At 44.6% G+C, this 26986-nt stretch overlaps 8 protein-coding genes across 8 annotated transcripts; 5 read left to right on the top strand and 3 right to left on the bottom strand.

Annotated features, from left to right (window-relative positions):
• Positions 1-5160: 5160 nt before the first annotated feature.
• Positions 5161-5527, top strand: BO87DRAFT_400939 (uncharacterized protein; the record flags this gene model as incomplete). The annotated part of the gene is made up of 2 exons (XM_025625562.1): positions 5161-5320; positions 5352-5527. The coding sequence occupies 2 exons, from the start codon at positions 5161-5163 to the stop codon at positions 5525-5527; spliced, it is 336 nt and encodes a 111-aa protein (XP_025475415.1).
• A 60-nt stretch (positions 5528-5587) lies between these two features.
• BO87DRAFT_171787 (BRcat and Rcat domain-containing protein) lies at positions 5588-7553 on the bottom strand. The gene is made up of 3 exons (XM_025618345.1): positions 6443-7553; positions 5757-6279; positions 5588-5694 (listed from the first exon to the last, which is right to left on the bottom strand). Exons 1-2 carry the CDS (start codon positions 7441-7443, stop codon positions 5793-5795), a joined length of 1488 nt encoding a protein of 495 aa, XP_025475414.1. The 5' UTR covers positions 7444-7553; the 3' UTR covers positions 5588-5694; positions 5757-5792.
• A 363-nt stretch (positions 7554-7916) lies between these two features.
• On the top strand, positions 7917-8946 carry BO87DRAFT_410183 (uncharacterized protein; the record flags this gene model as incomplete). Its single annotated transcript, XM_025626306.1, has 4 exons — positions 7917-7920; positions 8364-8435; positions 8487-8617; positions 8678-8946. The coding sequence occupies 4 exons, from the start codon at positions 7917-7919 to the stop codon at positions 8861-8863; spliced, it is 393 nt and encodes a 130-aa protein (XP_025475413.1). The 3' UTR covers positions 8864-8946.
• A 2071-nt stretch (positions 8947-11017) lies between these two features.
• BO87DRAFT_171653 (uncharacterized protein) lies at positions 11018-12169 on the bottom strand. The gene is made up of 2 exons (XM_025618344.1): positions 11927-12169; positions 11018-11874 (listed from the first exon to the last, which is right to left on the bottom strand). The coding sequence occupies exons 1-2, from the start codon at positions 11965-11967 to the stop codon at positions 11136-11138; spliced, it is 780 nt and encodes a 259-aa protein (XP_025475412.1). The 5' UTR covers positions 11968-12169; the 3' UTR covers positions 11018-11135.
• Positions 12170-14784: 2615 nt separating this feature from the next.
• BO87DRAFT_380234 (uncharacterized protein) lies at positions 14785-16331 on the top strand. The gene is made up of 3 exons (XM_025624255.1): positions 14785-15096; positions 15180-15961; positions 16006-16331. The coding sequence occupies exons 1-3, from the start codon at positions 14902-14904 to the stop codon at positions 16286-16288; spliced, it is 1260 nt and encodes a 419-aa protein (XP_025475411.1). The 5' UTR covers positions 14785-14901; the 3' UTR covers positions 16289-16331.
• Positions 16332-16605: 274 nt separating this feature from the next.
• BO87DRAFT_343806 (ATP-dependent helicase dcl2) lies at positions 16606-21242 on the top strand. The gene is made up of 7 exons (XM_025620798.1): positions 16606-16826; positions 16887-16915; positions 16977-17025; positions 17075-17327; positions 17376-17523; positions 17577-18587; positions 18643-21242. Exons 1-7 carry the CDS (start codon positions 16752-16754, stop codon positions 21140-21142), a joined length of 4065 nt encoding a protein of 1354 aa, XP_025475410.1. The 5' UTR covers positions 16606-16751; the 3' UTR covers positions 21143-21242.
• A 553-nt stretch (positions 21243-21795) lies between these two features.
• BO87DRAFT_430171 (putative RNA interference and gene silencing protein) lies at positions 21796-24712 on the top strand (the record flags this gene model as incomplete). The annotated part of the gene is made up of 3 exons (XM_025627533.1): positions 21796-22882; positions 22941-23185; positions 23237-24712. The coding sequence occupies 3 exons, from the start codon at positions 21796-21798 to the stop codon at positions 24710-24712; spliced, it is 2808 nt and encodes a 935-aa protein (XP_025475409.1).
• Positions 24713-25074: 362 nt separating this feature from the next.
• On the bottom strand, positions 25075-26354 carry BO87DRAFT_380229 (uncharacterized protein). Its single transcript, XM_025624254.1, has one exon. It carries the CDS (start codon positions 26193-26195, stop codon positions 25257-25259), a length of 939 nt encoding a protein of 312 aa, XP_025475408.1. The 5' UTR covers positions 26196-26354; the 3' UTR covers positions 25075-25256.
• Positions 26355-26986: the final 632 nt, after the last annotated feature.

Below are 26986 nucleotides of genomic sequence, written 5' to 3'. Positions count from 1 at the left end.
TTCCCGCACCCTAATAGCATTGCACTGCAATGTCATTACCCCTCTGGTGTAGAGACAAGGAATCAGAAAAATCACGACCGAGAATAACCTCAAGAACAAGAAGTTCCAGATTAAGGACATTGTATGGCTAAAGAAGAAAGACAGACTACTAGATAAATCAGTATCTATGGGAATCTGGCTAGACATATCTGAGATAGCTGAATAGATCATTAATAATAGACTGCTGGTAGAACAGAGATTCATCAGGAATATAGAGGCCTACTGAGTAGAAAGAAAATAATACCGCTACTATTAGTAATTCAGCTACCTGGTATGATCATGTAAGAAATAGATTAAATATAGATACTGTACAGGTCCACATAATCAATACTACTGCTTCCCTGGCATAAGATCTAGATATATAGACTACAATGGAAAATACCTGACAGGCAATCAGAAATGCCAGGCGTTATTTAATCTTTAATTATCCTAATAATAATAAATCTCCATATTTTACAGTAGAACATGATAAAATCTAGAACAGAGATAAAAGATCTTATTAATAACTATCACAGCCAGAATCTGGATATACTTCTAATCCAGGAACTATCTAAAACCATATATAACACTTATATAAATCACAGTATATGGCAGTTATACTGATCTATATATATTAATAAGCCTGTTACCGAAGCGCGACCGCGCAGTCTTATTTATATTAACTAAAGAATCTTTATAGCTTTCCATCACCAGGTCTATTATAATTACTGAGATATAATAGCTATTAAAACCTGGACACCAGAGCTTTAATATCTGGTATTCTTAATATATATCTTATCTATCAAAATATATAAAGCCTTTGAAGTAACCAGTATTTATAATATCTTAATAAAAATCTGATAAATTATCTAATAAAATACAGAATTAGATAATCATGTTGTCAAATTAATTCTGATAAAAGATTTTAATTATTATTATCTAATATAAAGCCACTGTAAAATACATCACTGTTTTATAGTATATATAGATAAATTAATCAACTTCTTCTATAACTTAGAGCTGTAATAATGCCTGGATCCTGGTGAAATAATATTCTGGGTATTTAATAAACTAGATACTATATCAGTTTTAGATCTTATATTAATTAACAATATGAACAGGCTGGTTAAGTGCTAACTATATTATAATAATTATAAATCAAACTATAAAAAAATATACTCTGAATGAAGTCTCTATCCAGAGTAAGTAAAAAAATCTAAATTAAAATAAGTCTACAGCCGTGCAGACTAGTCTTATATAAGCTAAACCATATTAAAAAAAATAAACCAGTACCCGAGAATCCAGATAAACAGAGATCTAGACCATGCAGTTAAAAATCTAATTTAAATTATAATAGCAGCTCTAGACTAATATATACTAGTATAGATATTATATTCATACTCAAAATACTGGTTTACTCTTGAACTTAAGATCCAGTAAGTAGAAGCCAACCAAGTCTAAAAAAAGTAATAAAATAGATATACTATCTGGAGATCAGATTATCCAAATATTAAGTCTATATTTAAAATAATACGCGAGAAGAGAAAAAAATAGATAAAAGCTATAAAAAAAATAAAAACAATTTATTAGAAAGAGTTCTTAGACAAAGTAGACAAAGACTAGATATAGAAAACAGCTATCTATATATACCCGCGAGATGTTTATATAAGTATTCCAGTAATTTAAGTGGGTACTGAGAAAATTACGGATAATTAATACAAGATAGAAGTATTTTTTAAAATCTTCTTCCTGAAGATATCTGAACCAGAAAGCAAAGAAATCAGTCCGGTTAAAGAATTACTATAGATACTGATTATCAAGAAGAAGATCTATTAATCACTTTAAGTTATAAAAAGAACTACAGCCCCGGGCTGAGATAGAATCCTGATCCTAGTCTGGAAATATCTCTGGATATTTCTAAAGAGAACTATTACTATTATTTTTATAAAATTAATTAATCTGGAATACTATCTAAGAGAGTAGAAGTAAATATAAATTATTATTCTCTATAAGCCTGGCAAGCTGGATTACTCAGTACCGGGAATATACTGGCCAATCTTTCTGCTTAATATACTGGGAAAGTTGCTGGAAGCTATTATAATCTGAAGACTCTTATACTGGACAGAGAAATACAAGCTACTTCTTAATATTTAGTTTAGAGATAGACCAGGATAAAATATTAAATAAGTCTTACTGATACTTATTAATACAGTTAATCAAGCATAGGTCTGATCCAGGGTAATTACTTTAATTATATTTAATTTAAAAGATATTTTTAACAGAGTTAACAAGACCACTCTTAATACATAACTTCGCGTGAAAGGGATACCTTCTAAAGCCTGACTATAGATTTATAGTTTTATACAGAATCAAGAAACCAGTATAATACTAGATGATTTTAAAATAGACAGTACTCTCTTAGAAAATACAGGACTAGTCTAAGGATCTCCTCTATTATCAATCCTATTTGGATTCTATAATTCAGATCTAGTAGATTAACCAGTAGATAATAACAGCGGGATATCAGTATTTATTAATAATTACTTTTACTAGCAAACTAGTTCCTTGGTAGAGAAGAATATTAAAAAGATTTAGAAAGAGGACATCCCACAGACTGAATAGTAGACACGGAGGACCGGTATATTATTTATAACTAAGAAAACTGAGCTGATTTATTTCATATATTATAAACCAGCCCAGAACAAGAACAAGATAATAATAAATAGTAAAATAATTAAACCAGTAGATATAGCCAAACTCCTGGAAGTCATTTTTAATATAGAGATATAATAAAAAGAATATATATAATATACAGTTAAGCAGGTAATCAAAAGAATTATTATTCTAGATAAGCTCTGATATCTTTGACTAAAGTAAATATACTAGCTTTACTAAGTATATATCATATCTGCTATAGACTATGTATTAATTATATAATATAATCTGCTATATAATAAAATATATTTATAACTCTTTAAAATACTGCAGTGAATAGTATTTATTTATATTCTCTTTGTTTTCTGAACAGTCTCTACTAATATTCTAGAAATTGAATTATATATACTATCTATTTACTTATATCTAAAACTATAAATACAGACCACAGCAGCCTGGTTCAGTATTCTACCGGATGATTATCCAGTATAAAAAATTATAAAATAAGCCATGGAATATAGTATATATATTTATAATATAACATATTTCCTATTAGCTAAAACCATGTATACTATGGATCTAAAGTAGTTATAGACCTTGGAAACTATTAATCCAAGATTATTAGCACTGTGGCGGGTGTAATTCTTTATTAAAATTAATATTAAATCTGATTAAGAGAAAGCATAGACCAGAGTCTTAGTAAGATAAAAATCAGTAACCAGTATTACAGTCTTCTCAGATATCTCAGAAAAATAGAATTAACTGGATATAGCAGTAGTAATTCTTGACTGTAATCTGCAGGTCCTAAAATCTTAATAAATTAATATCAGTTTAATAGAATACTGGTCAGTCTATATAGCCAAGCTTATAGTAATCTATTATATTATTAGACTAGTCTTCTAACTAGTACAGAGAAACTAAGAGGACTCTACAATAAATCAATAACTGGTAATAATTCTCAGTAATAGTATATTAGTCCTGCAGGTGATCAGAAATTTATAAAATAAATTAGACTAGTGTATTATTTAAGTTATTTACTACTTAGCTGAAAAGTTAAAAGCCCGAGAAATCCTATTATAACTATAATAAATACCAGGCTACTGCAGAGATCCTGGAAACAAGACAGCTAACCAGCTGGCTAAGAATACAGTAGATATAGAGAAAAAATACTTTTTTAAATATCTCTTTTTACGGGAGAGAAGATATATATGTAAAAGAATTTATCAAGAATAGAGATAAGAATAAAGAATCTCAAGAAAGAAAGAGCACCTGTACTATATTAACTAAGACTTGCTGTCCAGCAGGTCTCATTATTTATACAGCTCACTTCCATGGAATCAAGTATATCTACTCATGTAACTTCGCACAGGCCACTCATAGCTAGTAATATATAGAAAACAACATGACTTCTAAGAAGATAACCTGTGCAAATACAGAGCAATAGAAATAATAGTATATATATTAATCAACTGTCCGCGGCTTAGCACACTGCACCAAACACTATAGCAGAAAATTGGAGGAGTATTTAATAATATATCAGATATGCTGGGAGGAGCAGGCCACGGTAGGGAAGATAGATTATAATATATCCCGCCAGACAGTAGTGTTCTCAGGGTGGTACTGGACTTTGCGGAGACATCGCAGAGATTTCGAAGTCGCGCGCTACGAGGGCGGTAGAACACAATCCCAGGCACCGGCCCATACAGGCCTTGACGAGGCTCCAAGTTTGTCAGGAAAGTAATAGTTCACGTTCAAAGATGTACATAGAGAGTATAGATAGTGGATCCTGCATGTCGCCTTAGGCGAGGGGTCAGCGTATGAATCATCATCATCATCACCCTGTACTATATTGCTCCTACGATATTGACAGCTGAGAGGACACATACTGAAAGGATCTATGTATGGGCTCGAAGGAGATACAGCAGATGTACATTAGAACCTGTGTTGATAGATTTTGATAGATTAGTGATAGTTGCCCTTTCGGCTGAGCCGCCGGGCGTTGATAAATTGTGTGTGTGTGTGTGTGTGTGTGTTATATTGCCAAAGGTAGTACAGCAACGGCACCACACCTATTATTATCAAAGATCCAGCTTATTTGCTCTATAACGAGTTGCGGCATGTCTATCTCGAAAACTGCTAAAGCTGTCGAATGGAGTAAGCAGGTAGTCAAATATATCCGCTCCAACCTGCAAGTCTTCAGCTCTCCTAGAGCGCCGCCAACTCGAATTGAGCAAGCAAGATCAATTACACTGATTATACTGGAAGCACTATACAACTATCTTCTCCAAAAGCCTGGCTTGTACCTAGACAAGATAGCAATATTCCTCCGGAACAAGTCATTCAAGTCCCGAAGATCTTTTGCACCTTCACACATGAAGGTTGTTCTTACATGGTGATGGAAAGGATCAATATAAAGACATAATCAGCATTGGCTAGGTAAATCAAAGCGAAGAATCAAAGACGAAGCTTCTTACACAACTGAAGATCATGATCCAGAAAACGCAGGAACTTCGGCTTCTAGAAGATATAGAGATCTCTTCTGTTAGTAGAGGACCTCTGTTCGATTGCCATTTACCAGACGATTCCCTTCATTTAGGGCCTTTTTCAAGTGTCCAAAGCTTCCATCAACCATTTACCAGTTGGCATGGTATTTGACCCGAGACTTGACTGAAATTCAGGACAACACAATCGTGGTTGGCCTATCGTATTCACTCGTGGCGATCTCAGCAGCTTGAATATTCTTGTCTGCGGTGATGATATTATTGGCATCATTGACTGGGAAACAGCCGGTCGGTACCCGTCATACAGGGGATATACAACAGCTTGCCAAGTCAACCCCCAGAATTCTGTATAGATCAAAAAATTGACAAATTTTTCACGTCCCTGCCAGACGAACTACGGATGGAGAAAACTTGTCAGAAATACTTTGGACATACGTAAGAATCAATATAGTCATTTGCACAACCACCATGCCCACCTCAGACTCACTTAAACTTAAACCCTAGCCTTCTCGCAACTAGTCTGTATACAGTTAGAGTTTAAATATACTTGGCACTATTTAACATATTTTGTGAGTTAGATACCTTCACTTCTTGAACCCGTGTTTGTTCTCACTTCGGTCAGAGTCTGTTTCTTCTGCAACGATTGCATGCTTGAATCCGGCATTGGCGACACTCGAATATATATTCGCGTAAGTGATGAAAGCACTCTTCACATCGATGCGGCCCACGTAAGTATTTCCATTTGCTGTGCCCACACTCATGATTGTCTCTGAGCTCTTGCATAGTTCTTGCAACCAAAAGATCTCGTGCTGTCCGAGTAGTGGGAGAAGGAAGGGTTGCAAATGGCTCCTCATCTGCCACAATTACATCCTCAGATTGCACCTCCCGAGTTTGAAAATGAGGCTCATGAGCCTCCGGTACGAGCTGACCCTCCACAAGGGCCTCGTCGGCATCTTGTGGGAGGGCCGCAGCTGCCGGCTGATCTGCTTCTCGATCGATTATTTGATATGCACGGGCAAGGAGACGATGCTCATTCCATTGTTCACACTCGCATTTCTTCCACTCCAGTCCGCAATTGTAACAGAATTCGGCACCGCAGTGACAGCTATTGTCGATATCCGTCAGATTTGCAATTGTGGGAAAACGCATAAAAGAGAAAATAAAAAAAAAGAATAAATAAGTCAGAAACACGAAAAAATAGAATAGAACAGAATAAAATGAAATGAAATTAAATAAAGGGTTTGGGAAAAGGGAATAATGCCACATACATCATATGGTTGCAACCATAACTTAATTCCACCACTCGCCAGCATGAAAAGCAACGTTGCCACCCATTTTCCTGTGCGGTTGCTAGTAGCTGTTGCAGGGAGGAGTCATCGGGACAGTCACCAGTATGTGCTCGTCCTTTGCAGTTTGCACAAGTTGTGTGCCCGCAGTCAGGACATGTGGCCACTTCACCACTGATATGAGATATGTCGATGAATGCACCACAGTTGGAAGAGTAGCAGTACGTTCTGTTCGGGGTTTCGTATTCAACCTTCTTTTTCTGATACTGCTCCACTAAATCAGACTTCAAGAATATGCGAGCAGTGGTCAGATCTATAGGTTGCCGACAGCATCGCGGAGGAAAGAGAGACTCGTCTGTCATAGAAGACTCGAAGAGATCTGCTAAACAGGATCGACAATACTCGTGCCGACAGGGAGCGCGAAACACGTTCACGAAATCGATTAGTTCCCTGCAAGCCACACATCGTCGGGCTCGCGGTAAAGAGTGACCAGCTCGTTGGATTGCCCGGGCAGACGATTCAGCACACTCATTTTGACTCTCTCCTGTGTCCAAGTCTCCTGTAAAGCTGTAGTCTTCCATATTATTGACATATAAGATTTGAAGTTTAGCTAAGGTCTCGTCATCCAGAGCCGCTGACTCCGACTCAAGCTCACTTGGAAGCACATTACATCTATCTTCCGTCAATTGGCGAGCAATAATCCGGTCTTTTGAGGCATTCTCTTCTTCGACTTGGGTCTCGGCCAGAACATGTCCATCAGCTTGCACCGCAGTCGCGAAACTCATGGCCATTCGCCTATCCTGCAGATACTCTGAGATATTTCTCCATTCCTCGTTTTGCAAGTGGAAGGCCAACTCTTCATCTGTAGGGTCGCGTGACTTTCCTTTGGAAGACTCGAAATAAAGGTCCGTCTCTTGGAGCTGTAGCTGGACAATCAGATCGAATGTTGGTTGATCGATCCCTGGATCTAGCACGCAGGCCATCGTGATTTAATGAGGTAGAATGTGTCTGGAAAGCTAAAAGTGCAGTATTGAGCAGCAGTCTCGAGTTGTTTGATAAAAAAGGAGGTTACAGGTTATCATTCCATCACAAGTTGACCCCTTGATTCGCATACTGTTCTCTATTCGAGTGCCTTGGCATCTCGCTAGTCATTACCCCGCTCACGTGAGACCATGGTGAAAGGACTTGGAACAACTCATAGATCAAACGTTGTCCATTTACAGTGCCATAACGAAACCAGCTCATTAATGCAGTCCGAGACAGTCATGGCAGTTGTGCAAGGCATGCATGGTAGAGGTTTATGGTTTGTGTAGTGATTGAGCGCTTCTACTGTGCTGTCGAAAGCTCAGGGTTTCTTTTTCTCTTGGCCTTATTCCAGAGAGAAGCTGCGACGGCCATTGTAATTTTGGAGAGGCCGGCAGTAAAGCATCGATTGTACAGCGGGATCATCTGTTCGATGAGCACCAGCTGGTTTTGTTACGGATATCATACAGCTTACTATCGCTGCATACTACCTTTCTTGACCATCCGCCTCTTTTTGGGTGGGCCCGTTAATAACTTACATCCACATAACCTCAACGGAGAAAGCGGTTCTATGCTGCCACATTGGGGAAGACACGTCACAACCATTTATGCATGCAGTTGGAGAGGAAGACACTGTGCGCGTATGATACATCACTTAATAGCCGCTACCAATCAGTGGTCTCGTCTTATCTCTCCTAAGTATGCAAAGATGCCAAGTTAAGCAGCCACTGGTATTCCAGAGTCAACCTTCTAACTTACCTCAACATCGTTAACAAAGAGCAGGACGAATGTTAAGCTTTATTTAAGATAGCCGAGTAGGCCCTACTGAGTCAACACACACTCTAAGCTCCACAAGCTATTTGTACTTAGGAGGAAATAGAGGATGCCTTTTTCTCCTATTTTCCAGGCTTCCAGCCTAACCCGTCTCTTCCTACGGCCGAAGAATTTTCTCGTCTAGCACATCATATGAATTAGAGTACTGGTTCTAAGAGATACAGAAAAGAACTGGTCAAATTCGCAAGTACAGAGTTTGCGCATTATTATGAGATCAGCAATAAACTCCAAAACTACCGGGCTCTCTGTCGGGAACTGCGGCTCGAGGGGCCTTTTACTAGCGTCACACAGTGCCGAAAGGTATGTTTTCCCTTGTCCTTAATGATCAGTGACTTAGATTCGCGGGACTAAATTATAAAGGCTCTTATTAAAGTGCATGTCAATATTTTTGGCCTAATTGACTCTCGCCGCACAGGAGCGACTGTTCAAAGTTTTCCTAACCAAGCCGCGCTCAAGAAGTACACCAGAGGAACCCAAAAGATATTCCCTAAGCAAGCGGCCAAAACAGATGGCTTCCTTAAAGAACTACTACGCAAAATCTTCTGATTAGGTACGACTGGCGGTACTAGTCCTTTTGAACTAATGATGGGAATTTTGCTTCGAGGCTACAAGCTTGGGGCATACTCTGTAGAACGGATTTTTAGAATGTCCTATGTTCTATATGATATATTAGGCACGAACGTTCTTTGGTTTTAGGGAAAGAATTAGCTTGAAGTCCACATATTTTCGCGTCTCAACTTATTAAATCAGCCCTTAGGTGCTAGTGCTATGCAATACCTAGTTTATACTAGAGAGACGGGCCCAGCTAATTCAGGAAGCTTTTTGCGCGTTCGAGAGTAGTTCTGCATAATCGTGGGGATCATCGCGTATTACAGGTGATGGGTGCGTTTCTAATTTTAAAGACTTGAACTATGGGTAACAGTACCTTGCCACTTTTTTACTTTTTTATTTGACAGGCAATAGACAATAAATTGTTGAAAAGTTGATTATATCATCTTACTGTAAATGTAAAAGCGATTGAATGCTGGAGATCTGGAGATAGATGATTAGTCTGGCAAAACCCTCCATTGCAGGAATGGAAAGATGGTGCGGTCCGCTTTAAACTTTAAAGATCTGACTGTAATACCGTCAGGATTTTCTGATCATTGAGTGATGTTGGTTTCGCTCGATAGAACGCCCCACCGAGAATGGATGGATGAATGGATAGTTTTATTTACGCTGACCCCACCGAGAATGGTGCACAAATGGTGTTTAACTGGGCTAACTGTGATCAACCCTTCGGCCCTCCATTCTTTTCTGGTGCAGCTATATTTAGCCAACTGAGACTAGAACTAGTGTGAACTATGGTCAAGTGGTGATCAACTACGATCAACTCTCGGACCCACTCAGGTCAAGGTGCTGTCCACCATGATCAACTACAATCAACTGTCCGCCCCACTTAGGATCAGGCGCTATGCAAGCCTCCAAAATCACTTCTTGCCTTACTGGGCTAGCGGTGCTTAGTTAGCTGTAATGATAGGTTGCAGCTGTAAATTTCCCACAGCAGAGAATAAGATCGAAAGCCTATCTCATTGTCGCCGAATTACTTGGCACTTTAGAGAGGCGGGTGCCTTTACTACCACTGCAAATTCTTTGCATGTTGACAATTTGAAGTGAACCTTAAGGGTGACGACAATATACTGTGGATGTCATGTCATATTATGGTGTTGATGTTTGATCTGGGGAGCAATTTATTTACGAGAGCAGAGTTGGTCACGCCAATTATCTTCGTCATTTGCCAACATACATTGTGAAACCTTGTTCCATGAAGATTTCTGCAGGTTAGTGGCTTAGGCCAGCGGATCACGGTAACTGCTGCCGGGGTTTTTAAGTAGATTTGTATTAAGAGATAAATACTATGCTGGAAGATGAAGGCACTAAGTACATGGGCTGAGGTTTAGATCAGTGTAGGACTCGCAAATAAGGTTACTCAAAATCCCTTACAACCATGTAAATATGTTTGAGGAGGCGCATAGCCATACACAATTAGCTGGTCAGCGCTGAATCTATGACCCATCCTCACAGGTTGTCGACTCCCGGTCTCTTGTCTCGAGTTTCCAGGACTTGTTGGGCTTGGTGTTTTGTACGCTTACAGCCCAAAAACCAAAGTACAACGGAGGTTAGAAGAAGAACACTTACAACACAGACAACAATCGCACCCGCAAGCTTGGACGTAGCGTTGCTTTTCGCCTTATGTACCCTGCGGGAATACAGAAAACAGACATTGTGAAAGTTATTCCGTGGGATTTGTCGGCATTAGCTCTAATAACGAAGCTACACTGGGACTAGTGTAACTTCGTTATTAGGGAAGCCTATTGAAGTGAAAGAGCATGAACCGTCGGCAAGAAGTCCCACTGCAGTTAGTCTTCTTAATTTCAGGCCCTTTTTCTTTTGCGAGTCAAGTTGAGAAAACATCTCATCGATTACTAGACTAGGTCACTAACCATAAGTCCTATTTTCTGTAACGTCCCGCCGATCTCATGGTACCCACATGTCCACCGCTCATTGCAGCCTTCTAGTAGAAAAGGGTTTGTAGCCTCCTAGAGAGGTATGCGTGCGTTTTACTCGTCTAAATACAGAGAACTATGACATGGCGAGCTGCAAAGTCTCTGGCCTTTTATGAGGAGACTTGAATGCCTGTGTTCCTTACGTCTGGCACCGAGTCGCATTGATTTATCAACGGCTTGCAAAATAAGAACATTCATTGATTCGCACGGACACCTTTCTGTCATAGTTGCAACTGAGACACACTGACCACTCACTGTATCTTCCCACCATTTCAGTAATCGTACTTAGTTTCAGCCGATCGACCGGGAGAGTAGTGGGTAAACGGATATTTTGGCTGCGTGATTTTCCAAGGTGGGGATGATGCCGGATTCAATGAAAGCATCATTCGTGAGCTCAAAATTGGAAAGTCTCTGAGAAAATCGTGAAAGGAACTTTGCAACCGGAGCTTGTCAATACAATATGCAGAGTATTGACTCAGCCAGTTTAATAAAGCGTCATGCTCATGGAGTCTGAGAAATGACAGCCGCACAGCATCAATAACTGCAAGCTGCGTATCAAGACGATTTGGTTTTTCCAGATCCATGAAACAGGCAGTCACCTTTTCGAAAGCCAGATGCTGAAGCTCAGGGATAAGGTATGTCCCTGAGAAGATATACAGACGTATGTGGACCAGTAGTGGATGGTTCTCGGAAGTAAAATCCGCCGCTGGGGGTGCAATAATAGGCTTATCCTCGACATCTGCTTCAATACCGTGCGGAAGTGACTTTCGGACGGGCTCGATTTTGCTGATCACAGTAGGATAATCGCCCCTGTATGCCCACTCAATGAAGCGTGTAACTGTTCCTTCTGTCGTTTCGTCAAATCTGTATATTCCCTGTCGGCCCTCATCGAAACTCCCATCCAAGGCAGCAATCACTGGTTCGCATTTCAAGCCGAGCAGCTTTCGATGAATTTTAAATAAACGTCCGGCATGACCAGCTTGGAGAGAAACGAGCTCTGAATCGAGAAAACTATCACGAGGTTAATGTCACATACGTCAATTTTCTCGAACAAGTAACATACTCAATATATGACGATTCGCATTTGTTGGCCTTTTTCTCCATGACTATTTGAAAGAGCAGCGATGACACTGGTAAGCTAGCAATGAGGAGTTTGTTAAATTGCAGATTCGAACGGACAATTCAAGGCTGGAGACTCGGAAGGTGGTATTCTATCGCTTTTGTTCGCCTTTTATGTTATGACTTCCTTAGCCCCGGTGGGTCTAGATGGTGGCACAACAAGGACTTCCAATCATCACCATATCGCAAACTGCTGACATGTGCGCTGTCATTATTTGTCAGGAAGATACAGGTTGCCAGTTTGATCAGGTAGTGATTTCTATCGACAACAATACGTGTTGAGTGAGACCGACTGGGCAAGTCTGTATAGGAAAGGGTTGAGATGGTGCTGATATACATGGATCTTCCTTACAGGCAGATAATTACTCCATCAACCCGGGGAAAGTGTAATGAAGTGTACTAATCTCCGAATAGGAAACTCAAAGCTCCTTTTAAACCATGGCAGGGTCGCTCCTTCCTACTCTTCTCCCCATTCTCTAATTCTGCGGGGCGAACGCCTGATCTGGACCCATAATAGCACACTTCAAGCCCTTGAAGGGTACATGGAGCCTACGTTCCGATAAGACGCGGATTCCCTCTTCTGGAGGAGTCTTCGCAACCTGGATTTCTGAACTGGGAGCGCAAAGGTAACATAATGGCAGGGTTCCCGCTCGTGGTTTCCTGTTATGCATTTATTGGTTAAAAACCTGGCGACCAGGACCAGATATGGCAGTGTGGCAGTCTAGGGAACTCTTGATATGCTGCAGCTTTGGTAATAACAGAGAAAAATCTCTCGCAACAGGGCCTCGTCATCCAATAAATGCATGACAGAAAACGACGAGCGGACACTCTGCCACTATGTTGCCTTAGCGCCCCCAGCCCCATAACGAGAGAAGGTATTGATTTGCTCGTAATGCAAGAAACGGAGGAGAAAGATAGGCTACTGCTGTGTCCTGCAGAGCAGTCAAAAGGGGATCTACCTAAGCATTCCTGCCCTACTAGAGCATTGCCAAGTTCGAACCAAGGAGGAACGTAGCTGCTCTGTCACATGGATAGGCATGGCAACCTATAATACGCTCTGTCTATCAGGCGTCATTTCATGTCCCATAACCTTAACTTCTTACAGCCTTCTTCAAATTCCTCACCTTTCTTTTGTCCGCCATCTATTTATTGACAGGACGTCAAATCTTAGGCCTCGAAAGCCGCGTCTGAGGATGGAAACTAAAAGTTTGATCCTACGGGACATCGACTGGAACTCGACGAATAGGACTTAGACTATATATCGCAGAAGCTGTACGGGAAGTTATAAGTGACCACAGGATCCCCGCTAGAACCGGTTGTCATTACGATCAGGCTTCTAGTGTCTTTCAAAGCACTGGGACGCGTCAAGCAGCAGCTCGTTTCTCATGCTTCTGTCTTTGCCATCGATCTGAATTTTCCTCAAGGTCTAGTCCTTGCTGGCCCTCTTTAGCACGATCGCCATTATTACTGCTGACGAAAACGGCCTGTTGTTCATAAGCTCTAAAGACGTGGAAAGCTACAAGTATGAATTTGAAGTTCTTGGTCTGATCGAAAGGGAACTTGGCGCGTATGAAGGGATTCTGGCAATAGGCTGTTGAGTTAATTAATACTTATGTTTGACCTATTCGGATACGCGGTAAAGAATTTCGTGTCAGTCTTTTCCATCAGTTAGGACCGCAACGGAAGGAATGAGTTAACTCCTCCGCTATGGTGGCAATACAAAACACACAACGTCAAGAAGAGAGAGGATTCTGGGAGCGTTAAGATGAACCGTCTATTCACCGAATCTGGATTCGTATACTGGGCGTTCCATCTACTCATTGGTACGACCTGATTCCTGTGATGACATAGCTGCAGATAACTGGGCAACAACTTATCGTACGGCTCCCTCACATCTGCACGTACGGCACCGACTGGTAGGGGGTGCTGGCTAACCTCGCTGGCGGATTCAACTAGATCCAAAAGTGGCAATTACGCTGGCGCAGTTCTGTTAATACCTAAAGTGGTATAGCATGACTGTTTGGTGGGCGGTTAAACTATTTGCCGATCATCAGACCCACGGTTCGGTTGAGCTTGATGCAACTACCCCGCTCGATGTGCGGACGAGTTGCTAGTGGCTTTTATTCTTAATACGTCTCCTGACGTAGTCGTCTCAGCCACGCTGCTTGGTTGGTAGGTGTGACGAAGATCGAGAACATAAGAGACGTCTTCAGGAAGTGTGCTGGGTAGGGAGTCAGGTAGCTATGCATGTGAAAATGTAGGGCTACTGTACAGTAATTGTGGTGGAAAGCGCCACATTGACGACCCCAAAACGAGTGGCTTGTTTCGTGCGCGACTCCGCAAATAGCATGTATAAAACAGCATGCTGTGCCTTGGGCACTTGGTAGGTAGTACTGGTCCGATGAAGTTTTACATTCTCAAGCAGATCAATTATCTCAGACCACATGGACCGCGACGGGCATCTTGAAGAGGTTCAAAGGATCCTCAAGTATCGATTCCGGGATATCACACTCCTATCGGACGCACTCACAGCAGCCGGTGCAGACTTGGATAATTATGAGGGAAATAGAAGACTAGCACCAATTGGCGTGGACGTAATCGGTCTTTGTTTGGATTTTGACGCACATCAGAAAAAGGCCAAACCAAGTAAGAGTCCAGGGACGATAACCTTGTAGGATCTTTCTCAGTGGAACACCAGGGGAAACTGCCGTCCTAAAACAACAACTTTGTTGTTATAACCATCTAGCATTGGTTGCTCAACGCACATCAATCGATAAGTACATTAGATATAATCCTAGGTCTGGAAAAGGAAGTACAACTGTTGTCGGAAAAGCCCTTGCAGCAATTATAGCAGCGGCATACTTGGACTCTGGGAATCATTCTGATACCTGGGGCGTTATGCATTATATAGGGTCGGGTATGTCCTATGTCAATCTGACTTGGCTGACTTGCGAGTACAATAGGTTTTTCATCCAGAACCAAGACGGCATAAACCCTGCAATGTTGGAATCAAACGCGAATTGTGAAGCACAGTTTCCTATTACGGATCCACTTGCAGCCCCATGCAATATATTATCGAATGTGCATACGAGCCAAGTGAGCGTGGTGTCACTGGTATAGACCCTAACATGCATTTCCCTAAACTCAGATGGTGGATAACGGGCTGACAAATATGATTTCCCTTATCAATGAAGCAGGAAATCGAAGCTGGAGGTGACTTCATGGCGGTGCCCAGGAGAAGACCCGCTGAAAGCGCTCCATGCGAGACCCAGGGCAGCAAAGCGAAGGTTAGGCGGTCTCAGCGCTTCACCAACGATCGGCTCGAACCTTTCCTTACTCGTGAGTCCGAAAAATGCAGAGCCTTGAGAATCGCCGCCCCAGAAGAATCATACTATGCTCCTGACATCCACACGGAAATTGTGAAATTGGTAAAAGATACTTCAACAGAGCTGCCCAAAAAATTGTTACTGTGTGTTGCTACCTCACAATCAGTGGTAATTCTGAAGAAGGCCATTCTAGGGTGGCGAACTCAGACGGGTATTGCCTCCTGGCAACTATCCAAATCAGCATCCAAAGCAGAAGCGTTTCATATAATCGAGAATATGAATCAAGATATGATGTGCTTGTCCCTTCTCCGACGGTATTACATCCTCCGTCTGTTTGAGGATTGCAGAGGGTGTGATACGCCATCATTCGCAGGATTTGTCTCAGTCCAGGGAAACGGTGTCCTTTCTCGTAAAAGGGGAAACCCCCTGAACAATGCGGAGAATGACCTGACGACAGCAATGATGAAGGAGATATTCCCTGCTCTACTGCCTGGAACACAAGAATACGACGACAAGCGTGGTGCTGTAAATTTCTATCGCAAGCTTGGCCGGAAGTTTCATATGTTAACATCAAGTTTCGGCAAAGGCATACTTGCACTGATGCCGCATTATGACCTACCTGGAGGACCAGACATCAGCATTTCGGACAATCAGTAAGCACTTTGAGACCCAAATATTGCCCCGCTAACTAATTTAGGCTTCATTCTCTGCGCGAGTCAACATTTGCGCAAGTCATTTCCATTCTAGCACGCACCCAAGGTGAGGCTTTGCGTCAGTTCAGCGCAGCTGCCGAGAGAATCGTGGATGCCTTGATGGAATTTCCGGTAGAGCGTTGCCCGGTATTTGAACTTGAGGAAATTGCGGACAGCCAAATATTGGAGTACCCGAAGAACTCATCGAGCCTACTTTCCCTTCTCGGGTTGAGAAGGCATGCTCAGATTATGACAGGTCCATATCCGCCCGCAGACGAATCAATTTAGCTAGGCGAAATTGGAGGTAGTCGATATACAAAACGAAGAATAGCAACATTTGCGTCTCCTAGTTGAAACTAAATTATTACAAAATGGGTATGCATTGTAAATCATATTGTCGGAGAGACGCAGTGTGACTGTAGGCTTAGCATAACTGCTATATTCGCAACGTCATCCGAGCGGCAAATAATGCACCGAATTACATACCGTGCACGCCTGATCGATAATTTAGTCCACTGTTGCTTATATAAGTGCTTGCTCGCAGCTTCTAAGGAATGATGATAGCCTGCCTATGACCTCTTGCTGTATGTAACTCGAATGGGAATGCAAGGAATTACTGCTCCAGTGCCACGTATTCTGTTGTCACCGCGGAAGTATATAAAGATTACGAACCCACTTTATGACTTCTTCTCCCTCACCTAACTGCTAAGTCATACCAAACGAAGGCAACCATAACAGGAGAGAAAGGAAAATGGACGAATTCCGGCCTCGGAGCTACCAGCAAGAAATGCTAGAAATGAGCTTACGCGAGAATATTATCGTTGTAGTATGCTACTCTTTCAGAGACGAGGAAAACTGCTTGTATCGTAGGCTAACAGTGTGCCAGATGGATACGGGAAGTGGGAAGACTCATATGTACGCCTCATTACGCCTGAATTCTGTTTCGTCAGGATCGAATAACCAGGAAAATAAATAGAGCATGCATGAGAATAATGGCGGAGCTGCAGCGCTGTGCCTTGGATAAGGTTTGAATGATTAATCCCTCCACGGCTTCTCAGTCTCAAACATATTCAGATAGTTTGGTTCCTTGCCCCCACTGTCGCCCTTTCGATCCAGCAGAAAGAAGTCATCGCTTCTCATATCCCGGCAATGAATATCAAACTGTTAATCGGAGACGACGGAGTTGATCGTTGGAGTGAGCAGCGGATTTGGGACGACGCCCTTCACGGCGTGCGGATTGTTGTCTCTACGCACGCCGTGCTAGCGGAAGCTCTTGCCCACAAGTTTGTGCTGATGGCAAAGCTGGGCCTCATTGTGTTTGACGAAGGTAAGGATAATGTTTGCTATTCAGTACACTTGGCTGACTGGTGATTAGCCCATCATTGCGTTAAAAACCATCCTGCCAATCTTATTATGAAGGATTTCTACCACCCCACAAAGAACGAGCAGGGGCCCGAGTCTGTCCCGCGAATCCTTGGCTTGACCGCCAGCCCTATTATGAGAACGAAGCTACATGACATGTCGTAAGTCTAGTGTAGAAGCCATGAGGAGAAGGGTTCTCATTCCCCGGGTGCAGACAGATAGAACGGAATCTCAGTGCAGTCTGCAGAACACCTCGAGCACAACGACAAGACCTCATGAAATATGTCCACCCACCGCAACTCATCTTACTCCGATATGCCGCTCCTGACGACTCAAATCGCGCCTGGCCCTCGCCATTTCTCGAAGCTATATCTCAGGCCCACTCTCGCGCCCAGTCTCATCTTGAACTCTCCGATCACTCAGTTGTTCGGGAGGTCCAGGACGAGCTGGAAAAGTTCCACGCAAAGGCAATTGGGATCGGCAACCTGCTGGGCACATGGGCTGCTGATTGCTTTATTGCAGAATCAGTTAAAAGACTTGTCGGAAGAGCCGGAATGACCGATTCTTTATGGGCTGACCCTGTGAAGGCACATTTAGCAGAGATAGTAAGACCCATTCTTCAGCTGGCCCCTGCTATTCCTGGCTCCTCTAGCACAGTGTCAGAAAAAGTCTGCCGCCTTCTGGCTTTCTTGAAGGAGGAGCACCATGAACATTTCTCGGGAATTATCTTTGTCCGTGAACGTGCAACGGCCTACGTACTGGCGGCTGTAATACGATGCCATCCTCTTACCCACGGCCTTTTCCAGTGTGCATCGTGCGTAGGTTCGTCGAACAACAGAAACAGAAAAAGCGGCATTTGTGACCTGCTAGGACCTGGTGCAGATGATGTTCTTCAACAATTCCGACAGGGCCAGATGAATCTTATAGTTGGAACGGATGTCCTGGAGGAAGGCATCGACATGACGGCTTGCCATCTGGTTGTATGTTTCGATCAACCGAACAATCTCAAATCTTTCATCCAAAGGCGGGGCCGCGCCCGGCAGCAGCAGTCAAAGTTTGTCATCATGATCGCAGATGACGACATGACAAAAGGGATCGAGCGGTGGCAGGAACTCGAAGACGAAATGGTGCGGCTGTACAGGGACCACAAGAGGAAGTTAGAGGAGATCGCGGCACTGGAAAACATTCCGGAGAATGTTGTTCTCCGTATGAGACTACAAAACGGGTTGGTATTTTCAATCTTAGCGATTGTCTGGGGGTAGTGATAACAATTCAACCAGGGCATTGCTGACCGCCGATTCTGCGGTTTCTCACCTTTACCATTTCTGCTCCACTCTGAATTTGGAACCGCATGCTGATCTACGCCCATCGTTCAACTTCGAGCAAAATGAGGCCGGCCATGTCCGAGCCACAGTGACACTTCCCAGTGGCGTAGACCAGTCACTTCGCGTTGCGACAGGAGCTAAGTGGTGGCTCACAGAGCGTGCAGCACGAAAAGATGCCGCATTTCATGCATATGTTGCGTTGCATCGAGCCAAGCTGGTCAACGATCATTTCCTGCCTTTGACCCCGGAACGCCTCTGGCGAGATGCGGCAGGCGATCAACCCGCTTTGACGTCGAAGATCGCTCTTGAGGCTATCTTCGACCCGTGGGAGCAACTAGCTGTTTCGACGGGTCATAAACTACATAGAAGCCGCATGCGCATATCACAGAATGGGAAAGATCGTCCCGAACTTGGAATGATTCTCACAACATCCGTTCAGTTTCCTGCAACAGAACCTTTGGAGCTATTCTGGGACAGTGAAACGAATTTCGTCGTTACTTTACAATCCCTGGAGAGTTTCAGTATATCGCCGGCCGAGCTGCAGCTAATGCGTGAGACTACATCCGTTCTGCTGTCGTCAACAAGGACAAAGGTCCCCAGCAACGACGCCGTCGATGCTCTTAATGTCTTGGTATCTCCGGATATCCCTCTCGATGAGCTTGAGACATGGTTGGTAGAGAATCGAGGATGGCGGAATTGCCTGGACTGGTACCGTGATGACTCCTCCTCTCAACCACAGGGACTCGTCCGATGCGAACTTCTGTACAATAAGCCCCACAATTTTATTGGATGGATCCAGCTGGACGATGGTTCCGAACCTTTGGTCTGCTGCGAGCCTTTTCGTAGAAGAAGGAACCTCCTGCTGAAAAGCACTTTGTGCCAACGGCTATCCGACAGGGGAAACCCGGATTGTGGGAAGTCTCGGGCAAAACAGGTGCCCGCAAGCTTATGCACCGTTGATCTTTTGCCGTGGGAATTGAGCCGCGCAAGTCTCCTTTTCTCCGCGTTGATGCAGCTACAGCAGAGACTCCTGATCGCAGCGCACCTGAGGAATTCCGTTCTTGGGCACCTTCCTTGTATTAGCCTTGGAGTTCTTGCAGATGCTATTACGGCTCCTTCGGCTCAATGGACGAGCAATTATCAACGTCTCGAATATCTCGGCGATGGCGTCTTGAAATTCGCTGTGTGCATCCAACTGTTCCATGATCACCCTTTGTGGCACGAGGGTTACTTATCACAGAGAAAAAGCCAGATAGTATCCAATGCATCGCTCGCCCACGCCGCTCTAAAGGCAGGCCTGGGACCGTTTCTATTGACGGAGCCGATGACGAGCAGAAAGTGGACTGTCCCAAGGGTTTCCGACCAACCTTGCCCGCCCGCGGGCAACCGTGTAGTATCTGGAAAAGCCCTTGCAGATACATTAGAAGCACTAGTAGGGGCAGCCTATGTTGACGGCGGGATGCAGCTTGCTTGGGCGATGATCCACGTGTTCATACCGGAAGTCGCGGACCGAATGCCTTCCCTGGCACCTCAGCGACCCTCGCAGCGGGACTTTATTATGGGACCAGACTTGGAAGAGAAGGTTGACAGGTTAATAGGCTACCAGTTTCTTGATCGATCCCTTGTATGGGAAGCTCTCACGCACCCGTCATGGCAAAGGGACCTTAGTACGGGATCGTACCAAAGGCTTGAATTCCTCGGTGATGCTATCCTCGACATGATCATAACGGATGCACTTTACAAGCATAGGCCGCCGTTGACTGAGGACGAGATGACGAAAGCAAAGGCGGCGGTGACCAACGCACATTTTCTCGCATTTCAATGCATGGAATTCGGGCTACAAAACAATCAGACCCGTATTCGCGAATCGCAGAGCGGAGAATTTATTCGGGAAACTCAAGCGGGCGTTCTGGAGCTTTGGAGATTCATGCGGCATGATAACCCGGATGTATCTGCGGTCCAGAAGTTGTGTCTAGAGCGATATCAAAAACTGCGTGAGCCGATTTGCGCGTGCTTGGCAACAGGAAATACGTATCCATGGGTTAGTTTAGCCCAGCTAGGAGCTGAAAAGTTCTATTCCGACATCACTGAAAGTATTATTGGCGCATTGTTCATCGATTCGTGTGGGAGCATCGAGCAATGCGAGGCATTCTTGACTCGAATCAAAATACTACCCTACTTGTCTCGCATATTGCGGGAGGAAGTCATGGTCGAGCACCCAAGATCTGTTCTGGGTCGCTTGGCAAAATCAAGCCGAGTCGAGTATAATATTACACGGAATGCCAGCAAGGCAAGTTTATACGACGTCTCAGTCGTTCTGAATGACGAGGTTCTACACGGCGTTGAAGGTTGCTTGTCGCAGGAAGAATGCGTCGTGACGGGGGCTGACTTGGCAATTGCGACACTGCGAGACCGGAGTTCTCGGCGGCCAGCTTCTATTGCGGCAGAACTTTGAATTTTGACTATGGCGAACGAAGGCATTCTTTATCCGTTCTGCTCCAAGGCAGCATTTGACAGTAAATGTAACGGGAGTATTAATGAATAGAAAGCTTGTGCCACCTGGTAATACCGTACCCACAAATATAGGTCAATAGGCCATTTGCATTTGGCGGCGACCATCTATTCTGGACTTTCCGAGACTCGTGATCTGATTATAAATTTGCCGTGGTGTTATACGTCCCTACTCGGTCATCCTGCTCGACGAATATATTTTCCCGTGCCACCCTTCACCTCGTCTAAAGTCTACCACAATCCAGAATCCCACTTTCTATTCTTTCACTGGATTGCCCTTCAAGACAACTCGATAGATAATAGTCTACCCTCTGATGTCCGATCGAGGTAGAATCCTTCGAGGTCGTGGTTGGGGACGCGGACGCGGCGGACAAGGCGGCGGGTTTCGAGACCATGACGTCCACTGTCGTGGAGGCACTGGCCCTAGGGGTGGGAGAGGTTATAGAGGTGGAGAACGAGGCCGGGGCAAAGAGATATTCCGGTGAGCGTTTCTGGACCCGTGCAGTTGTTACGGGATGATAGATAAATCTATTGTGTCCTTTGTGAGCTAATAGAGGGTAATGCGCCAGGCAAGCCCAGGCCCCAGAACTTGATCGAATGATTCAGCAGAAAGAAGATGCTATCCAGAAAGCACTAGCGGCCAATTCTCCCCAGCCTGAAGACAGAGGTCGTCTTCCCACGCGACCGGGGTATGGAACTCGAGGAAACAAAGTTCTTCTTTATGCGAATTATTTCCAATTATCGGTTAAGTCCAAAGAAGACTTGTTTCGCTACAATGTGGAAGTCTCCCAAGAACCCAAGGGGCGCAAGCTGAAACAAATTTTCCGTCTATTGCTGGTCTCGCACTTTGCGCAGACGCTTAATAGCATTGCGTCGGACTATAAATCCATCCTTATCTCCAGGGTGGATCTGTTGCAGAAGCAGCATGAACGTGTGTATGACGTGAATTATAGGGAAGAGTACGATGATCACTCCCGACAGAACGCAAGGATTTTCAGCGTGAAAGTGACGTTCACTGGGAAAGTAAGTATTTCTGCTTGCCTTGATTATCTCTCTTCGACGAACGCGAGCGCGATGTTTCACTACAAGCCCGAGGTACTGCAGACCCTGAACATTGTGACGGGCTATTATCCAAAAACTAGCGAAGAAACAATATCTCTGGGTTCAAACAAACATTTCAACATTGATCCGAGCTCTGTCGAACGGTTTGATTTGGGTGCTGGTCTCGAGGTTCTCAGGGGCTTTTTTGTGAGTGTTCGCGCTGCTACCTCACGATTCCTTATAAATTGTCAGGTCAAATATGCTGCATGCTATCAGGAAGGAAAGCTATCAACGGTAATGGCTGCATACCGACGAGAAGGTCCCCCAAGCGTCTACAGGCTGGAAGCTTTCTTGAAAAGGCTGAGAGTTCGAGTTACCCATATCCGCCGGGTTAATAGCCAAGGCCAAGATATCCCACGGTTCAAAACGATCACAGGCTTGGCTTCTCCGGCAGATGGAAAGTCTCTAGCTCACCCTCCAATTGTTCCTAAACACGGTGCTGGGCCCACGGAAGTGCAATTCTGGCTTGAAGGCGTTGGTCCAAAAACCATTGGTAAGGCAAAATCCAAAGGGAAAAAACCCGCCAAGTCCGGACCAGAAGAATACGGAAGGTACACCACAGTCGAGGATTTCTTCCGGGAAAGTACGTGTTTTACCGAATCCCCCGTTTCGGAGCAGACCAGTCCTAACGCCACACCCAGGATACGGGCTCAATGTTGATTCCAATGTGCCAGTAGTTAATGTTGGCACACGTCAAGATCCGTCCTATTTGCCGGTCGAAGTCTGCGTTGTTATAGCTGGCCAGGCCGCGGGAGTCAAGCTGAACAGAAGACAAACTCAGAACATGATCCGATTTGCGGTGCGCAACCCCGCCCAGAATGCTCGATCCATTACGACAAAAGGTGCTGGTGCACTGGGGTTGACACCCCAACTCAATACGACGTTGGTACAGTTTACCTTTCCTTTACTGTTGGGTCTTATTAACCACTCGCAACAGCGATACTTTGGGCTGGATAGTGACCCTACCCTCATAACCGTCCCAGGGAGGGTCTTACAATCACCTTCCGTGCTTTATAGAGACCGCAGGAAGGTGGACGCTCTCGCGGCTAGCTGGAACATGAAGTCCGCAAAGTTCTTCACATCTAGCCGATTGTCATTCTGGGCATTTATTTACCTTGTCTCCGACAGAGAAAGGGTATACTTCGAAAGGCCAGCCGACCTAAAGCCCTGCTTAGCTGCTTTGAGCTCAAAACTAAACGACATGGGTGTTATTGCGAGCCCTGCAATGGATGGAAGGAGACTGGATGTGACAGGGGCCTACTATGATGGAAAATACCAAGCAGCCAAGCTTGATCAAGCCATAACTGATGCTATCACAGAATTGATAAGTAAACATAAACTGGACTTGGTCTTGGCAATTCTTCCCGCCAAAGATACAGATATATACAGCTCAGTCAAACGAGTTTGCGATTTGCACAATGGTGTCCACAACGTCTGTGTGCTCGAGGAAAAGTTTTTCCACAAAAATGACCAGTACCTCGCCAATGTCTGCTTGAAAATCAATCTGAAGCTCGGTGGCGTGAATCAGGTGTTGGGAACTGATGAATTGGGAATCATCTCCGATGGCAAAACGATGATCGTCGGCATCGATGTCACCCATCCGTCGCCGGGGTCTGCAAAGCATGCACCCAGCGTGGCAGGCATGGTTGCCTCTCTCGATAAAAGGCTTGGTCAATGGCCAGCAGAGATCCGCATCCAGGCATCCCGCCAGGAAATGGTCGCCGCCCTTGATACAATGCTGCGGTCCCGATTAAAGCATTGGGTTGCTGTGAACGGGCAGCTTCCCGAGAATATGATTGTCTACCGTGACGGAGTTTCTGAGGGTCAGTACAATCTTGTGGTGGAGAAAGAAGTCCCGCTTTTGAAATCCGCGTGTGAGCCAATGTATCGGAATGGCCCCCCACGCCTTTCGGTCATAATCGTTGGGAAACGGCACCACACTCGTTTCTACTCAACTCACGAAGACCAGGCGGATCGGTCATCCAATCCCCAGAACGGCACAGTGGTCGACCGTGGAGTGACTGAAGCGCGAGATTGGGATTTCTATCTTCAGGCTCACTCTGCATTGCAGGGAACTGCTCGACCTGCTCACTATTATATTGTGTGGGATGAGATTTTCTCTGTACAGAAACCGCGTCCACTGTTCGAGAACGCAGCTGACCTCCTTGAGCACTTAACCCACAATATGTGCTATGTATTTGGTCGTGCGACGAAAGCTGTCAGTATCTGTCCGCCTGCGTACTACGCTGATTTGGTTTGTGAGCGTGTCCGCTGTTATCTCAAGGAAGTCTTTGATGCAAGTGCGGAACCAAGCCCGTCTGGCAGTATGCTCGAAGGCGGCACTGGACGGACGCTAGAGACGTCAGACGTTCAAATCCATCAAAATGTGCGAAACACGATGTTCTACATTTGACATACTTTCTGCTGGATTATTGGTTCCTACTTCGTCATGTTCTTTCTTGGACCTTAATGCAAATGCGATTCATAATTTCTCTTCGGAGCTAATTCGCGATAAAATTCGGGTTGATGGAGACTAAATTCACTATAACTATCCATTGCCAAGTCCGTCAACCCATATCAATTTATCCAAACTGCGGTTTCCGATACTATGGCCTACTTTGTCGGTGCAGAGCATGACCGTACAACGGTCTGGTTCGGTACAGTTAAAATGAGGATATTGTGGGTTGCTTCTTTGAATGCTACGAACTTAGGGATGCACTGTATCCTAGTAACCGATGTATCATTTGAACTGTTTAACATAACTTCAAACCAATCGGGGCTTCGGCTGATCGAATTGCATTGGTATCCCAATACTTCTAACCCTGCAAGGGATTGTCCTTCCCATTATGAAATGTTTGCAGTATCCACATGAGCTTGCCATTTGTGCTTTCCTTGTCACCTTTACCGTCAACACGATAGATAATCTTCAACCGACAGAATGCCATATAATCATCATCTCAAAACCCGTCGACGGAGCAGCTTCCATCGAATCCTGCGACTTCCTCGTCCCATTTATTCGCCACATGCAGGGGTAGCACCCGGCCAGCGCCTGCGCACTGCGTTCTTAGTTCCAAGACGGTCGCACCGTCTTCGCGGGTGATCTCAAATCTTCCACAGTCCAAGCTTCGCGCAAAAGACACTATCTTCTTCAGCAGGTCGGCGAACCTAGCCAGAGTGGCTTTTTGATCTTCCTCCCAATGACTGACCCGCTCGCGTGCGTCGATAACTTGGATATCACCAAATAGCCCAGCTTTATGGTGGGCAAGAATAAAATACGGGACCTGTGCGATCCACAGCCGAGGTAACTCTTGGCCGAGTGTGTCCTCGTCCTTCTTTCTAAAGGAGCGGGTTTTCAGGTCAAAAATGGCCGACTGAGAGATGCATTCATCTCCCGCTGATATTTTGAGGGTTTCTGGATTTTTCAGACCACTTGCAGGTAAGTTGGAAATAGCAACATTGTCGAAGGAAGACAGAAGATCTTCTGCGGCCTCTGCTGGATCCCCTTCTGAGCTGCGACTGCTGTGGTGGTTCTGTGTCACCGAAGGTAGATAACCGTCTGCTTCAAAGCGGACTAAGCAACTCATACCAGCAAAGTCATACGTCATCACTCTTTGGTGAGACTCAGATCCTTTCACGTTCGCACCCCACGTGGTATATGCCTCTGGGAAAGTATGACCGTACCCATATACGTTCGGGATTACCTCGTCATGGGCATTCTCTCTCCTCATGAAAAAGACTGTTCTCCCAATGACTTCAATGAGGGTTCGAAAGGGCTTGCCCTCGCCGCGCACAAAACGTAACAAATTCCCGAGTGTACTTCCGCATGCGACAATGTCAATGTCCTGAAGCAGGAAGCCAGGTTTGCTTGCAAGAATGGCTTGAACCATTGGCTCCATGGGGTAGCTAGGATAGCGAGCGGCATTCTGATCTCGAAAGTATAACCCCGAATCCTCTGAGAGCTGAGTTGAGTTTGAGAGAGGAGCCCACTTCGGAGGCTCACCTATTCAGCCATGCCTGATTAGCGGGGATATCCTGTGGGAAGCTTTTGAGGATGTGCTTTCTTACCAGGTATGAGAATATGAGGCCCTCCTCCACTGAGCCAGTTGTACGACGCCAGGAATTGGCTGTCAGTTATCTGGGAGGTTTTATTCTGCTTCTCCGCTTGAAGGTCATTTAGATAAATAGTTGCAAGAACCTCGCCACGTGGCGGAGGAGGAGCCTGCTGTACTCTTTGCTTTCGACTCCATGGCGTACTGTTCCTTCCATAACCACCTGCACAGCCTCTATTGCGTCCATGGGAAGTAACTGGGGACATTGTTAGAATATGAGCCGATGGCCTTAAGATGCCAAAATGCGTTCAGATATCGTCGAGGGTAGTCTAGGAGCCTCGAGTTGCAGCCACGAGGTGTCTATTCTGATGGAAACTCGATGGTAATTAAAAAACAGGGCATTGCTCCCTCCCGTGTTTTCGTAGTCATGTAACACCCCTTTGCGAACCCTTCGTGGGAACCAGCATAGGCATCCTTGTTGACGTGGCATAATATGCAAGTTTGCCATCTGCTGCCAAGCCAGCCCCTTCCATGGAAGACCTTACTTGGGTGCTCAGGTATATACCTTGCAATTCGTGTACCAAGTCCGTGCAAGGTCAGCCAGCTTTAGCGGTGTCTCACCCCGCCCACCCCAAAGA

The sequence above is a fragment of the Aspergillus neoniger genome (assembly GCF_003184625.1).
Source record: "Aspergillus neoniger CBS 115656 unplaced genomic scaffold BO87scaffold_42, whole genome shotgun sequence".
Taxonomy (NCBI): Eukaryota; Fungi; Ascomycota; class Eurotiomycetes; order Eurotiales; family Aspergillaceae; genus Aspergillus; species Aspergillus neoniger.
Note: the sequence above shows the minus strand (reverse complement) of the source record. Positions and strands in the feature narration are given on the sequence as shown.

What these genes read in the sequence shown, in the direction of transcription:
- BO87DRAFT_171787 (XM_025618345.1), bottom strand. Translation starts at nt 7,443, where the DNA reads ATGGCCTGCGTGCTAGATCCAGGGATCGATCAACCAACATTCGATCTG. An exon ending in TATGGTTGCAACCATATGAT is followed by an intron (nt 6,280 to 6,442) that starts GTATGTGGCATT and finishes TATCGACAATAG; the next exon opens with CTGTCACTGCGGTGCCGAAT.
- BO87DRAFT_171653 (XM_025618344.1), bottom strand. Translation starts at nt 11,967, where the DNA reads ATGGAGAAAAAGGCCAACAAATGCGAATCGTCATATATTGA. An exon ending in TGCGAATCGTCATATATTGA is followed by an intron (nt 11,875 to 11,926) that starts GTATGTTACTTG and finishes ACCTCGTGATAG; the next exon opens with TTTTCTCGATTCAGAGCTCG.
- BO87DRAFT_380234 (XM_025624255.1), top strand. Translation starts at nt 14,902, where the DNA reads ATGTCCTATGTCAATCTGACTTGGCTGACTTGCGAGTACAATAGGTTT. An exon ending in AAGTGAGCGTGGTGTCACTG is followed by an intron (nt 15,097 to 15,179) that starts GTATAGACCCTA and finishes TCAATGAAGCAG; the next exon opens with GAAATCGAAGCTGGAGGTGA. An exon ending in ATCAGCATTTCGGACAATCA is followed by an intron (nt 15,962 to 16,005) that starts GTAAGCACTTTG and finishes TAACTAATTTAG; the next exon opens with GCTTCATTCTCTGCGCGAGT.
- BO87DRAFT_343806 (XM_025620798.1), top strand. Translation starts at nt 16,752, where the DNA reads ATGGACGAATTCCGGCCTCGGAGCTACCAGCAAGAAATGCTAGAAATG. An exon ending in CCTCATTGTGTTTGACGAAG is followed by an intron (nt 17,328 to 17,375) that starts GTAAGGATAATG and finishes ACTGGTGATTAG; the next exon opens with CCCATCATTGCGTTAAAAAC. An exon ending in ACGAAGCTACATGACATGTC is followed by an intron (nt 17,524 to 17,576) that starts GTAAGTCTAGTG and finishes CCCCGGGTGCAG; the next exon opens with ACAGATAGAACGGAATCTCA.
- BO87DRAFT_380229 (XM_025624254.1), bottom strand. Translation starts at nt 26,195, where the DNA reads ATGGAGCCAATGGTTCAAGCCATTCTTGCAAGCAAACCTGGCTTCCTG.